The following is a 15,057-nucleotide window of genomic DNA, read 5'->3' as shown; positions in this document are numbered from 1 at the left end:
CCTCCTCCTCCTCCTTCTCCTTCCTCCTTCTCCTCCTTCTCCTTCTCCTCCTCCTCCTCCTCCTTCTCCTCCTCCTCCTCCTCCTCCTTCTCTTCTTCTTCTTCTTCTTCTTCTTCTTCTTCTTCTTCTTCTTCTTCTTCTTCTTCTTCTTCTTCTTCTTCTTCTTTCTTCTTCTTTTTTGAGACAGGGTTTCTCTGTGTAGCCCTGGCTGTCCTGGAACTCACTCTGTAGACCAGGCTGGCCTCGAACTCAGAAATCTGCCTGTCTCTGCCTCCCAAGTGCTGGGATTAAAGGTGTGCGCCCCTACTGTCTGGCATTGCCATGCTTCTTATAGAAAATCCTGTTGTATCACCTGATTCTCTAATTTTCACTGTCTGTTTAGATTATATGCAAGGTATTTTGAAGCACAATTGCAACTATAACCATTCGTTCTGAACATGTTTAATTATAAGGTAATAATATTTTTAAGCATAAGTACCCCAAAAGCGGAAGCTGTTACGAGAATAGGGGATATTTATCTTAGAACTCTCCTTAGCACTTTGTGCAATAACGGCCTAACGCCAAATGTTACCTTCTACATACTTTATTTCATTGCTGACATCACATGTAGGATAAAGACCCACAGGTCTCATGATGCTTTAAACAGAAGAAAAGCTAATATGAACACAAACCATTATAGACACATGCATTTCATTTATCACATTACACATTCTGAAGAAAAGAAAAAGGTGCACACCTAATAGAATTCTATACATTAGAAACTGTATTAGAGTCTATTTATACTTGACATAAAATTCTGTCTTAGTTTCTTGTTTTACCTGTTAAGATATAGAACTCTACCCAAATTCTAATTGTGTTTAAATGTTATGCCACTGAAGGCATGCTGAGGAGAACTGCTATAAAACCCAAATTAAAGCAGCCTACACAGGCAGAGGAACATCACCCTCAAAGCCTGCTTTTCCTACACAAGTTCCTACTGACCCTCATTTGCACGGACTCACATGTAAATATTTGCAACTGTTCATACAGCATGACACATGCATAAATTTAACATTTGTTAACTAATAATAGGCATAATAAGATCACTATCATTTTAAATATAATTTATACCTTTATTTCAGTTTATTATTAAGTAAATAAGATATTTTCTTATAAGAAAGCTTTTGACATACATAACATTAATGAGCTGAAGATTTATCAGGGTATACATGTGTATGTACACACAGATGTTTGTGCATAATACAAAACATAGCATTGCTATATTTTATATGATTACTTCTTTCATCTAAAGACTTATGTCTTTAAACTAGAAATGAACTTTTCTTGTATTTAGCAAAATCATGATTTAGAGAAAACAAGACAATGAGAACCACTTATATCAAGTAGTAAGGTAGTTCAGATTTTCAAGAGTTTTCAGTTGAACAGTAATGTAGATAACACTACATTTTAAAACCAGTTTGATGAGAATTCTTCCCTAACTATTTACTAATATCTTGAAACTACAATAATTTGAATGTCACACAATTTATATATTAATGGTGTTTGTTTATAATGTTCATCTTTTAAATTCATCGTTCAAATATTTCATCTACACTATAATTAATTTTCTCAAAACGTGAATACACAAGTGCTCTCATGTGCACTGGTTTTTCACCTACACCTGTCTCATTGAATGTAGGCTCCACATAACTTCCTTTGGAAAATGTAGACATACAGATTTTTTCAAGTCTGCTCCTGACAGTGAATTTGAATGCTGGAACACCTTATGGAAAGGAAGGCATATTGCCTAGTCAATTTCTATTCTACACATGATAATAAATTCTAATCACAAAACTGTAGTTGCACTAGGTCCTGAAAGTATGCTTAAGACCTGACTCTCTTTAGTGGTATGTACTTTTTTATATATGATTATTAGAAACAGACATGAATTAAACCTTTCAGCTAAAGAAGAATCCCTTTCACAAACAAAACCCCTGTTACTAGTCATGAGAAACTTTTTTTTGAATAGTTGACCAGGGTAGTCTCCGTAACTGTCTAAAAATATAGACTCTTAACACCCTACTTGGTTGACACAATACACAGATCACCAGATCTTGGGGGAACCCAACCTGAATGGTGACATTGACTATTACAGCTCATGTGTCTACGGCGAGGGGAACAATTCCTTAAAGGGTATAAATGACTGTTAGAGATTGAATATCAGGAATCATGATGTGAAACACCCTCTAAGAAATAACTTCATAACAATAAGCAGCTAATGTGGAACAGGAAAATGTTATGTGTTCCCTCTCTCAGACAAAAGCAACCAAACAACCAAACAAAGAAGTATTTACTCAACCAACCAGTCAAACAAAAATACTAGAGGCAAATAATGGTTGATGGGAGAAGGAGAGTTAGGCCCTCCCATGATTGAGCCCCTTGATCATGAATGAGCCCTCTTAATTAGGTAACCAATACAGAGTTGTCAGAGATGAAACACACACACACAGAGATAAAGACAGAGACAGAGACAGACAGACAGAGACACAGAGACAGACAGTCAGACACAGAAGGGAGAGAGAAACTTCAAGAAATTAAGATAATTGTATTTAGAATTTTGTGAATACATATACATAAACATACACTTGTCTGTAACAATAATAGTAACAATAATAATGAAGAAAATTTATCAATTTACTAGGAATTGAGGAAGAAGTACTGAAAGTGTTGGCACAAGGAACCTGGGGATAACAGGTTGGAGAAAAGGGGGGAAATGATACTATTATAAATTTAATTATAAATGTGCTAAATAAATAATAATTGATTTCTTACTAGCTATGTAAAGTAATGTTTTAAAGGAGACATTTATGAGCAGGTGTATCTTCCTTGGTCATTGCTACAGGACTCTTAATTTTCCATAAACATCCCATGTTAACTGAGTCAGAGCGCATCCATGACAATCCCAGGTTAACTATAACAGAGTGCATCCATGAAGATTCTCTGTTAACCAAGAGTGCACCATCCATAAAGGATCTGCATTAACCCATATACAGTACATCCATGAACATCCCATGTTAAGGATCTGCATTAACTAAGTCACAGTACACCCATGAAGATCCCATGTTAACAGTGAAAGAGTGCATCTCGTTTGATCATAATCAACCCAGGTGCCTGCTAGAGCCTCCCAGATATCTTTTCTTTCACAATGAATTTTGAAATTCTTTAAAATTTTAATCCCAAGAGCCACATGTTAAATATTAAACATTTCCTTATTTGGAAACAGGCTTTAATTCGCTTGTTTTATCATGAAGGAATCACTTAACCAGGACATGTGCTGTGTATGTCTTCTCTAGCAGAATGATAAAGCAAAAGGATATGAAGTACTGTTAGTTCAAATGATGGAATGAAATACGTCAATATTTACCAGAATGAAGAAAGAAGAGAGAATTCATATGTTTCTCTAAGTTTTTTTTTAAAAGAGGACACTTAACAATGTGGGTAATTATCTTAATTTCTTTAATTAAATATTAGGTGGCTGAAAGAATTTCTAATTCCAAAAAGTTAATCCAAAGAGAAGACATAGAATTAGTTCATGGTAATGTGTATCATTATTGATATTTAGTTTGCATATATACATAAACACATACTTTCATGTATTCATGAGTAACAGGGCATATATTTAACAACCAAATTCTTAAAAAGTATTAGAAATTCTAATAATAGTTTGATATCTTTGATAGACAATTAAAAGCAATATATAAACCAAGACATGTTTGGAAAGATTATTCTATTAATATAATATTCAATATCTCTTTTATAAAGAGTATGTCTTAAATGTTATAGAAACATTCAATGGTAAATTTTAATTGGTATGAATAACAGAAATAAACAGTCATCTTTATATTTAAACTGCTTTAGAAAAATAGCTGTAAATTTAATGGCATTTAATGTCACTAATTACGGGGAAAAGGAGTAAACAGAAAAGAGAGTCATTTCGTTTCATTGACGGAATCACTTGCACACCGAGGTACACAAATGCACTAACCTGTTTTAGGATCTACAGAGAAATAAGGTTGTCCTTGCAGGATACTGTAAACAACTCGAGCACTGTTCCCATAGGTGGGGTCATCTGCATCTGTAGCTGTCACCTGCAGAACAGAGGTACCTGTGCATTCAGGAAAACAAATTTTAGTGTCTGATGGTACTTAGCACAGAACTCATTTGAACACAACTAAAGGAGGTTGATGCAATTTCAACGCAATTTCCTATGTCCTATAAAATGTAATTCTCCTTTTAAGATTCCTTTTTGTTTTAATTTTTACTTATGTGCATGTGTGTGTATATGTAGTGGTACCCAAAAAAAACAGAAGATGGCATTGGATACTTGGGACCTTGTGTTACAGGCAGTTTTGAGCAACCCAACATAGGCCAAACTAAACTCAGGTCATCTAGAATGGCAGCCAATTGGAAACTGAGGCATTTGTCCAGCCCCCTAAAATTTACTTCTTAAATTTATGTTACAATTGTATGTTTTATCTTCTCCACAGGCTATCAAGAACATAGGACCTCAAATTAAAAACAGTTGCTTGATGTTGTATTATGGCCACACTAGACTGTTCTTGGGGATAACACGGAACTGAAAACAGTTGCCTCCTATGTTGAGTTTCTACTGCTGTGAGACAAAATGCTTCTGTTAGGTAAGCCACCTGTTTATAGAACAGTGCAACACTGAGTGCAGGGTATTGCAGTTTCTGGTGAATGAATGCCACTGTCCTCATCATTGATAGTTGAATTTCAGCAAGACTCTAACCTTAAAAACCAAGAAGGAAAGAATAAATAATTCTCTATGATATTTAGTACGAACTACATTGCTGAGTGAGATAAAATAAAAGTGAATACTGTCATGTGTTGATTGAATCTGGTTCAGATTAATAGTTCTGGAGAATCAAATATGATTAGTGCCCCACTAATTGACATTGTAAAAGAAATTAATGGGTCAGTTATATTCATCATTTTAATAAACAACATTACTTTCTTTTAAAAGTTTATATGATAAAATCAAGTTTTTGTTTAATTCTTATTGTTTTTATATTCATTTTATGCACATGCCAGGCAGCAAGTGAGTGGAGGTGAGACTGTAAGTGTGAGAAATGCTTCCATCAGCATTTCTTGCTGTCAATAAATATCCTCTCACAGTGGACCCAGCAATTCCTTCACTTCAACTTTGTACCATTGTGTCAATGGTATAAAGGAATTTCCAATGTTCAAAGGAAGATATGTAGAATAAGGACTAAAATTGAACCAGTCTGTCAGAATATTGAATAAAGAATCTAATACTCTGGGAATTACTTTGCTTTCACTAATACCTGTTATGCCTACATCACATTCGCTGCCACACTTATTTTTCCTTAAAGAAATCCTGCCCAAGTGTACGGAAACATGTCCCTTTTGCAGAGCACTTCTATTGAAAACAGCACCTCTGGAGACACTGTACTCTGAAGTACATAAGCCATTTCTCACGCAGGGTTTTGTTCTGTCTTTCCTGTGGCACATTCTTGCTGTTCACAGTCTGAGGATTAGTTCCTCTTAGCTGATGTTTTAAACAAATCTGAACATATTTAAATACGTGAAAAAAGCTTTCCAAATACCTTCTTTACAATAAAACTTAAGTCCTTTTTCCTCTGGGGAATCAGCTGTGTCACTCCCTGCACTTGGCTTCTCTTTGTTCTGGTGCTTTTTAAATAGCACACATTTTATCAAATTGCATATCAATGAGAAGCGATTGAGTGTACTTTTTTGAAAGTCCCTAAAGACCAATTTGACATATTTAATAAGGCATTTAAATACTAAGCAAATACTCTCTGAAATTGCCAACTGCTACACATGATGTGTCAGAGTTCACAACTCTGTTAAAATCCCAAGGGAATTGGTGCTGGGTAAAAACTTTGGATAAAAATAAGCAGATTTCTGAGGGCTGAAAGCACTTCTCTGAAGGAAGCTCTTAAGGCTTACATCTTAGAAGGCTTGCCAATGCTTTTAGAGAAAGCAAGATCCATTAAGACTCAGCATTATTTGGTGCTAAACAGGAACACTGGAATTTCAGCAACAGACTAATAACAGTGACTTTTAGTCATTGTGTAGAAGGACCATACTTTATTCATTTAACAGTTATAATTTTTTTAAAAAAATATGCTTAATATAACACTTACTGAAACATCTGTGGTGTGTAACAACCAACAACAACAACAACAAAAATCACTATTTTTGCATCTGGCAGATGGACATCTTGCTTACTGCAAAGTTTAATGACCTGAAATATATTCTCTAAACCCACATGGTGGAAAGAGAATCAAGTCCTGTAAATTGTCCTGTTTCTTCCTTATGATGCTCTATGTTCACATTTGTGCTAATCACAGCACACATACAGAAGCACACACGACCGAATGCACACACACATACACATACACACACACACACAAACACACACACACACACACTCACACACACACTCACACACACATACACAGAAGCACACACGACCGAATGCACACACACACACACACACACACACACACACACATTCATGTGCACACACACAACACACACACACATATTTTATTCTACCTATATGCTTAAGTAATTAATATGCTGTTTTTGTTGTTGTTGTTGTGTTAATTTACATGCTTACTGAACTATCTAATGTAATATTTCTGATTAGACAAATAAGTTTTATATTCTCTTCTTTAAATGAAAGAAGATGCTAAGTATTATTTTAATGGGATGTCAAAAGGCCACGTAGTAATTCAATCAATATATAGTGAATGTTATATATAATGATATTTACAAAGAAATCATGTTGAGATTTTTTTTAAGCTATACCATTCAAACATTTCTATTCTGAAAAACCTCTATATAATCAATGGCGCTATGCAGTCATAATTTCCTGCCTCTCCTTAAACTGTTCCATATTTTCCTGACATTTCCTCTCAAAGTATGTGCTGAATATACGGCTCAGTACTTCTTGTCCTTAATGAGGGCCTGGATTCAATTCCCAGTACCAATGTCAGGCAACAAACAGCCTCCTGTAACTCCAGATCCAAGGGATCTGATATTTCTAGCCTTGCCTCTCAGAACACTTATAATCATATGCACAACCTACACGCAGACAAATACAAGTACACACATAAAAACAATTAAAGCGAGATAGAGGTAGATGGTATTATACTACAAAGCATGGGCACCGTTGAACTCCCCTGCAACTATGAACAATGTGTATGCTTTTTTTTTCCTACAGAGGAAGTTACTGTACAAGTAATGAGGCTAATCATATGCTTGCCATTCTCACTGATTCTAAAAGTAATATTTTCATATGCTGAAAGATAAGGTAATTTGTTGGTCCTTGACTCTCTTCTTATAATATAACTCCTGGCACTGGTGTCCTTTGGCATTCATGAGCAACTGAAAAGGGGAAAATTATAAAGCAAGAGAGTGTCCCCACACATATTCTGAGAGCTCCTCTCTCCATTCCCCTCTCCTCCCTTTCCTCATGAATTGCCTTTGGAGCAGGGCTTCCTAGTATTCGTTCTAAACTCTGCCTCACAGTTACCTGGCAATAGCCAGGCATGCCTGACTCAGTAAAAGAGTGGCTATTTAGACAGTGGTTTAGTCTTTAGACCAAAGAGTACACATAGAGGGACCCATGGCTCCAGTTGCATATGTAGTAGAGAATTGCCTTATCTGGCATCAATGAGGCAGGAGCCCCTTGGTACTGTGGAGGCTTTATGACCCAGTGTAAGGGAATGCTAGGGCAATGAGGCTGGAGTGTGTGGGTGGATAGGGGAGCTCCTTCATAGAAGCAGGGGGTATGGGGGAGGGGATAAGGCCTGTGTGGAGGAGAAACAGGGAAAGAGGATAACATTTGAATGTAAGCAAATAAAGTAACCAATAAAAATAATCAAAACTGAAAATAAAGAGTAAATTCAGTCTACTTCTGCCATACTAGTGAAGTAAATATTTTTCAAGATTATGTAGATTCATTGAGAGTATTCCTCATTCAGTTTTAGGTTTCTTGATTAGAATTGTTAGGGTTCATGAATCACTGAACAATGACACTCCAGACTCAAGTACTATGAAAAGGGAAAAAGCACATCAAATGCACTAAATAAAGATAGAATACTAAAAGCAGTAAGGGAAAAAGGTCAAGTAACATATAAAGGCAAGCCTATCAGAATTACACCAGATTTTTCACCAGAGACTATGAAAGCCAGAAGAGCCTGGACAGATGTTATACAGACACTAAGAGAACACAAACTGCAGCCCAGGCTACTATACCCAGCCAAACTCTCAATTATCATAGAGGGAGAAACCAAAGTATTCCACGACAAAACCAAATTCACGCATTATCTCTCCACGAATCCAGCCCTTCAAAGGATAATAACAGAAAAAAACCAATACAAGAACGGGAACAACGCCCTAGAAAAAACAAGAAGGTAATCCCTCAACAAACCTAAAAGAAGACAGCCACAAGAACAGAATGCCACCTTTAACAACTAAAATAACAGGAAGCAACAATTACTTTTCCTTAATATCTCTTAACATCAATGGTCTCAACTCGCCAATAAAAAGACATAGACTAACAAACTGGCTACACAAACAAGACCCAACATTTTGCTGCTTACAGGAAACTCATCTCAGAGAAAAAGATAGACACTACCTCAGAATGAAAGGCTGGAAAACAATTTTCCAAGCAAATGGTATGAAGAAACAAGCAGGAGTAGCCATCCTAATATCTGATAAGATTGACTTCCAACCCAAAGTCATCAAAAAAGACAAGGAGGGACACTTCATTCTCATCAAAGGTAAAATCCTCCAAGAGGAACTCTCAATTCTGAATATCTATGCTCCAAATACAAGAGCAGCCACATTCACTAAAGAAACTTTAGTAAAGCTCAAAGCACACATTGCGCCTCACACAATAATAGTGGGAGACTTCAACACACCACTTTCACCAATGGACAGATCATGGAAACAGAAACTAAACAGGGACACACTGAAACTAACAGAAGTGATGAAACAAATGGATCTGACAGATATCTACAGAACATTTTACCCTAAAACAAAAGGATATACCTTCTTCTCAGCACCTCATGGTACCTTCTCCAAAATTGACCACATAATAGGTCACAAATCAGGCCTCAACAGATTCAAAAATATTGAAATTGTCCCATGTATCCTATCAGATCACCATGCACTAAGGCTGATCTTCAATAACAAAATAAATAACAGAAAGCCAACATTCACATGGAAACTGAACAACACTCTTCTCAATGATACCTTGGTCAAGGAAGGAATAAAGAAAGAAATTAAAGACTTTTTAGAGTTTAATGAAAATGAAGCCACAACGTACCCAAACCTTTGGGACACAATGAAAGCATTTCTAAGAGGGAAACTCATAGCTATGAGTGCCTTCAAGAAAAAACGGGAGAGAGCACATACTAGCAGCTTGACAACACATCTAAAAGCTCTAGAAAAAAAGGAAGCAAATTCACCCAAGAGGAGTAGACGGCAGGAAATAATCAAACTCAGGGGTGAAATCAACCAAGTGGAAACAAGAAGAACTATTCAAAGAATTAACCAAACGAGGAGTTGGTTCTTTGAGAAAATCAACAAGATAGATAAACCCTTAGCTAGACTCACTAAAGGGCACAGGGACAAAATCCTAATTAACAAAATCAGAAATGAAAAGGGAGACATAACAACAGATCCTGAAGAAATCCAAAACACCATCAGATCCTTCTACAAAAGGCTATACTCAACAAAACTGGAAAACCTGGACGAAATGGACAAATTTCTGGACAGATACCAGGTACCAAAGTTGAATCAGGATCAAGTTGACCTTCTAAACAGTCCCATATCCCCTAAAGAAATAGAAGCAGTTATTAATAGTCTCCCAGCCAAAAAAAGCCCAGGACCAGACGGGTTTAGTGCAGAGTTCTATCAGACCTTCAAAGAAGATCTAACTCCAGTTCTGCACAAACTTTTTCACAAGATAGAAGTAGAAGGTATTCTACCCAACTCATTTTATGAAGCCACTATTACTCTGATACCTAAACCACAGAAAGATCCAACAAAGATAGAGAACTTCAGACCAATTTCTCTTATGAACATCGATGCAAAAATCCTTAATAAAATTCTCGCTAACCGAATCCAAGAACACATTAAAGCAATCATCCATCCTGACCAAGTATGTTTTATTCCAGGGATGCAGGGATGGTTTAATATACGAAAATCCATCAATGTAATCCATTATATAAACAAACTCAAAGACAAAAACCACATGATCATCTCGTTAGATGCAGAAAAAGCATTTGACAAGATCCAACACCCATTCATGATAAAAGTTCTGGAAAGATCAGGAATTCAAGGCCAATACCTAAACATGATAAAAGCAATCTACAGCAAACCAGTAGCCAACATCAAAGTAAATGGAGAGAAGCTGGAAGCAATCCCACTAAAATCAGGGACTAGACAAAGCTGCCCACTTTCTCCCTACCTTTTCAACATAGTACTTGAAGTATTAGCCAGAGCAATTCGACAACAAAAGGAGATCAAGGGGATACAAATTGGAAAAGAGGAAGTCAAAATATCACTTTTTGCAGATGATATGATAGTATATATAAGTGACCCTAAAAATTCCAACAGAGAACTCCTAAACCTGATAAACAGCTTCGGTGAAGTAGCTGGATATAAAATTAACTCAAACAAGTCAATGGCCTTTCTCTACACAAAGAATAAACAGGCTGAGAAAGAAATTAGGGAAACAACACCCTTCTCAATAGCCACAAATAATATAAAATATCTCGGCGTGACTCTAACGAAGGAAGTGAAAGATCTGTATGATAAAAACTTCAAGTCCCTGAAGAAAGAAATTAAAGAAGATCTCAGAAGATGGAAAGATCTCCCATGCTCATGGATTGGCAGGACCAACATTGTAAAAATGGCTATCTTGCCAAAAGCAATCTACAGATTCAATGCAATCCCCATTAAAATTCCAACTCAATTCTTCAACGAATTAGAAGGAGCAATTTGCAAATTCATCTGGAATAACAAAAAACCGAGGATAGCAAAAACTCTTCTCAAGGATAAAAGAACCTCTGGTGGAATCACCATGCCTGACCTAAAGCTTTACTACAGAGCAATTGTGATAAAAACTGCATGGTACTGGTATAGAGACAGACAAGTGGACCAATGGAATAGAATTGAAGACCCAGAAATGAACCCACACACCTATGGTCACTTGATCTTCGACAAGGGAGCCAAAACCATCCAGTGGAAGAAAGACAGCATTTTCAACAATTGGTGCTGGCACAACTGGTTGTTATCATGTAGAAGAATGCGAATCGATCCATACTTATCTCCTTGTACTAAGGTCAAATCTAAGTGGATCAAGGAACTTCACATAAAACCAGAGACACTGAAACTTATAGAGGAGAAAGTGGGGAAAAGCCTTGAAGATATGGGCACAGGGGAAAAATTCCTGAACAGAACAGCAATGGCTTGTGCTGTAAGATCGAGAATTGACAAATGGGACCTAATGAAACTCCAAAGTTTCTGCAAGGCAAAAGACACTGTCTATAAGACAAAAAGACCACCAACAGACTGGGAAAGGATCTTTACCTATCCTAAATCAGATAGGGGACTAATATCCAACATATATAAAGAACTCAAGAAGGTGGACCTCAGAAAATCAAATAACCCCCTTAAAAAATGGGGCTCAGAACTGAACAAAGAATTCTCACCTGAGGAATACCGAATGGCAGAGAAGCACCTGAAAAAATGTTCAACATCCTTAATCATCAGGGAAATGCAAATCAAAACAACCCTGAGATTCCACCTCACACCAGTGAGAATGGCTAAGATCAAAAATTCAGGTGACAGCAGATGCTGGCGAGGATGTGGAGAAAGAGGAACACTCCTCCATTGTTGGTGGGATTGCAGGCTTGTACAACCACTCTGGAAATCAGTCTGGCGGTTCCTCAGAAAATTGGACATAGTACTACCGGAGGATCCAGCAATACCTCTCCTGGGCATATATCCAGAAGAAGCCCCAACTGGTAAGAAGGACACATGCTCCACTATGTTCATAGCAGCCTTATTTATAATAGCCAGAAACTGGAAAGAACCCAGATGCCCCTCAACAGAGGAATGGATACAGAAAATGTGGTACATCTACACAATGGAGTACTACTCAGCTATTAAAAAGAATGAATTTATGAAATTCCTAGCCAAATGGATGGACCTGGAGAGCATCATCCTGAGTGAGGTAACACAATCACAAAGGAACTCACACAATATGTACTCACTGATAAGTGGATACTAGCCCAAAACCTAGGATACCCACGATATAAGATACAATTTCCTAAACACATGAAACTCAAGAAAAATGAAGACTGAAGTGTGGACACTATGCCCCTCCTTAGAAGTGGGAACAAAACACCCATGGAAGGAGTTACAGAAACAAAGTTTGGAGCTGAGATGAAAGGATGGACCATGTAGAGACTGCCATATCCAGGGATCCACCCCATAATCAGCATCCAAACGCTGACACCATTGCATATACTAGCAAGATTTTATCGAAAGGACCCAGATGTAGCTGTCTCTTGTGAGACTATGCCGGGGCCTAGCAAACACAGAAGTGGATGCTCACAGTCAGCTAATGGATGGATCACAGGGCTCCCAATGGAGGAGCTAGAGAAAGTACCCAAGGAGCTAAAGGGATCTGCAACCCTATAGGTGGAACAACATTATGAACTAACCAGTACCCCTGAGCTCTTGACTCTAGCTGCATATGTATCAAAAGATGGCCTAGTCGGCCATCACTGGAAAGAGAGGCCCATTGGACACGCAGACTTTGTGTGCCCCGGTACAGGGGAACGCCAGGGCCAAAGGGGGGGAGTGGGTGGGTAGGGGAGTGGGGGTGGGTGGGTAAGGGGGACTTTTGGTATAGCATTGGAAATGTAAATGAGCTAAATACCTAATAAAAAATGGAAAAAAAAAAAAAAAAAAAAAAAAAGAAAAGGGAAAAAGCATTTACTCCTGTATGTAGCTGCCCAATTCCATTGGGATATACAGACACCAAATGAATTCTCAGGTTCAGTTTTTAAAATCAAAATGAGGAACAGTAGAGAGGGATTATGATGAAAGGTGGGTGCACTTAGGAATGAATGCTGAAATGTTCTTTACAGGCATGGAAGGTGAACAAGAATTTGGTCATCCTTAACTATATATATATATAGTTGATATTTTTGGGTTGTTTATCAAAAGGGGGGCTTCTTAGCCCCTCATCACTCTCTTATTCTCCTACACTCTTACTTTTATCCTGTCTGACCCCTCTTCATTTCCCCCCCACCCACTTTCCACATGTTTTTGGCCCACCTCTGTGCTTTAATTCTCCCCTCTCCCCTCTCCCTTCTCTCTCTCTCTCACTCTCTTTCTCTCCCCACCCCCGTGTGTGTATGTATGTGTGTGTGTATGTGTGTGTGTTTGTGTGTAGGTTTCTGTACTCCTTCAACTCCACTCCCCACGCCCTAAATAAACTCTATTCCATACTATACCCCTCATAAGGGTGGTACCTCAGGGGGAATGGATATCTCAGCATGAGCCCCCAAAGGCAACCCCTTTCACTGCATCATATTGCACCTCTACAAAGCATATCCTGACTCTTTCTTTTTATGAAACACAACGGTGCTGGTATTTTTTAGTAGTTATATTTCCTTCTCAATCATTTTTTCCCCTCTCTACGTCTCATCTCTTTGGTCATATTATAGTACAGCCTCAAGACCTACAACCACTGGGCAGCGATTATTTTCATTGGTCTCACATTATATTATTTTTCTATTATATGTTTTACACAGTTTTTTCCCACTCTCAGTAAAATATTGTTCTAACTGGTAATGAATATATTTTTATTGAATATTGATTTATGCAGAAAGTATTAGTATGTAGCTTCCTATAATTCACCTATAAATGTGTACACTCTGCTAACTGTGTACTCATAGAACCCAGGCAGTATAAAGGTGGTATTCTATAATCTACTGTAATATGAAGACTAATTTAACATGTAAATCTTATGGCTTCTACAGTCAAAGTATTAACTTCTTCTTTGTATTAGGATCTGGCAGATATTTTATGACCTTATCAGTGTATGAATAAAAATAATTAACTGTATAGAAAGATACTTTACTATATGGAGAAAGCATACTCCCTCACCTATTTGAAGCTGAAAAAATACATAAAGTTGTCCATCAAATATTGCCATTTTTAGAAAATCTGGATGCTTTAAAATTACATTTGAGAGAATGCTTTTCTTAAATTAATAAAGGCAGAATAGATAAACCCAAGTATCAAAAATAATTCATTGCTCATTTAGTGAGTAAGTCATGATAAAGCAATGAGGGAAGGATCCATTGTCCATTGTTGAACCCTGACTGCAACAATATGCTGAATACCCTTCTCATCATTATCATGATAAGTCACTGCATTTTGATAGTCCCTTTGGCCCCTCTGCTAGAAGGAACTCAGACTTTGCAATGTAAACTAGTCAATAACCTAGACTTCTGAAGCTCATAGGCACTAGCAGGGAACTGCCTATCTCTGTCTTGATAAATCAACATATTGTCAAGCTACCTTTTCAGTGTCTATATTTACACTTATATGTTAGCGCTTTTCTCATCCTTACTCTGAGAATTTGGTTTCTGCATTGGGAGCAACCATAATTCACCAAGTTTTCATACTCAGAATTATTTCTATAAACATCTGTCCTACTGTAATATATAGTATATTGCTATTCTTTTACAGAATAATGAATTATTTTGTCTAAGGTTAAATTAGAGATGGAGAACACAAAGGATCATGGTCAGACAATAGGTACATATAAAATACAGAATCATAAGGGGTCGTAATTAGCACAGGTAACTGATTCATTATCTTTTATTATCTACTGGAACAAATCCATAAACTAGTTCCATCTGAGAATCAGACTCAGAGGAGTTTAGATAACGATTATTAGTTTGTTCTGGG

The 15,057-nt window shown here is 37.2% G+C and overlaps 1 protein-coding gene across 8 annotated transcripts in view; it reads right to left on the bottom strand.

Moving 5' to 3' along the window:
- The window catches only part of Cdh18 (cadherin 18), a 928,594-nt gene that overhangs the window by 213,739 nt on the left and 699,798 nt on the right, over positions 1-15,057 (bottom strand). For all 8 annotated transcript variants that reach the window (XM_006520095.4, XM_011245360.3, XM_006520094.4 and 5 more), the window contains one exon: positions 4,025-4,144. In XM_006520095.4, the coding sequence (XP_006520158.1) occupies positions 4,025-4,144 (120 nt within the window). The remainder of the gene's footprint in view (positions 1-4,024; positions 4,145-15,057) is intronic.

This window comes from Mus musculus, chromosome 15 (assembly GCF_000001635.26).
Source record: "Mus musculus strain C57BL/6J chromosome 15, GRCm38.p6 C57BL/6J".
NCBI lineage: Eukaryota > Metazoa > Chordata > Mammalia > Rodentia > Muridae > Mus > Mus musculus.
This window is presented reverse-complemented; position numbering and strand designations above follow the sequence as displayed.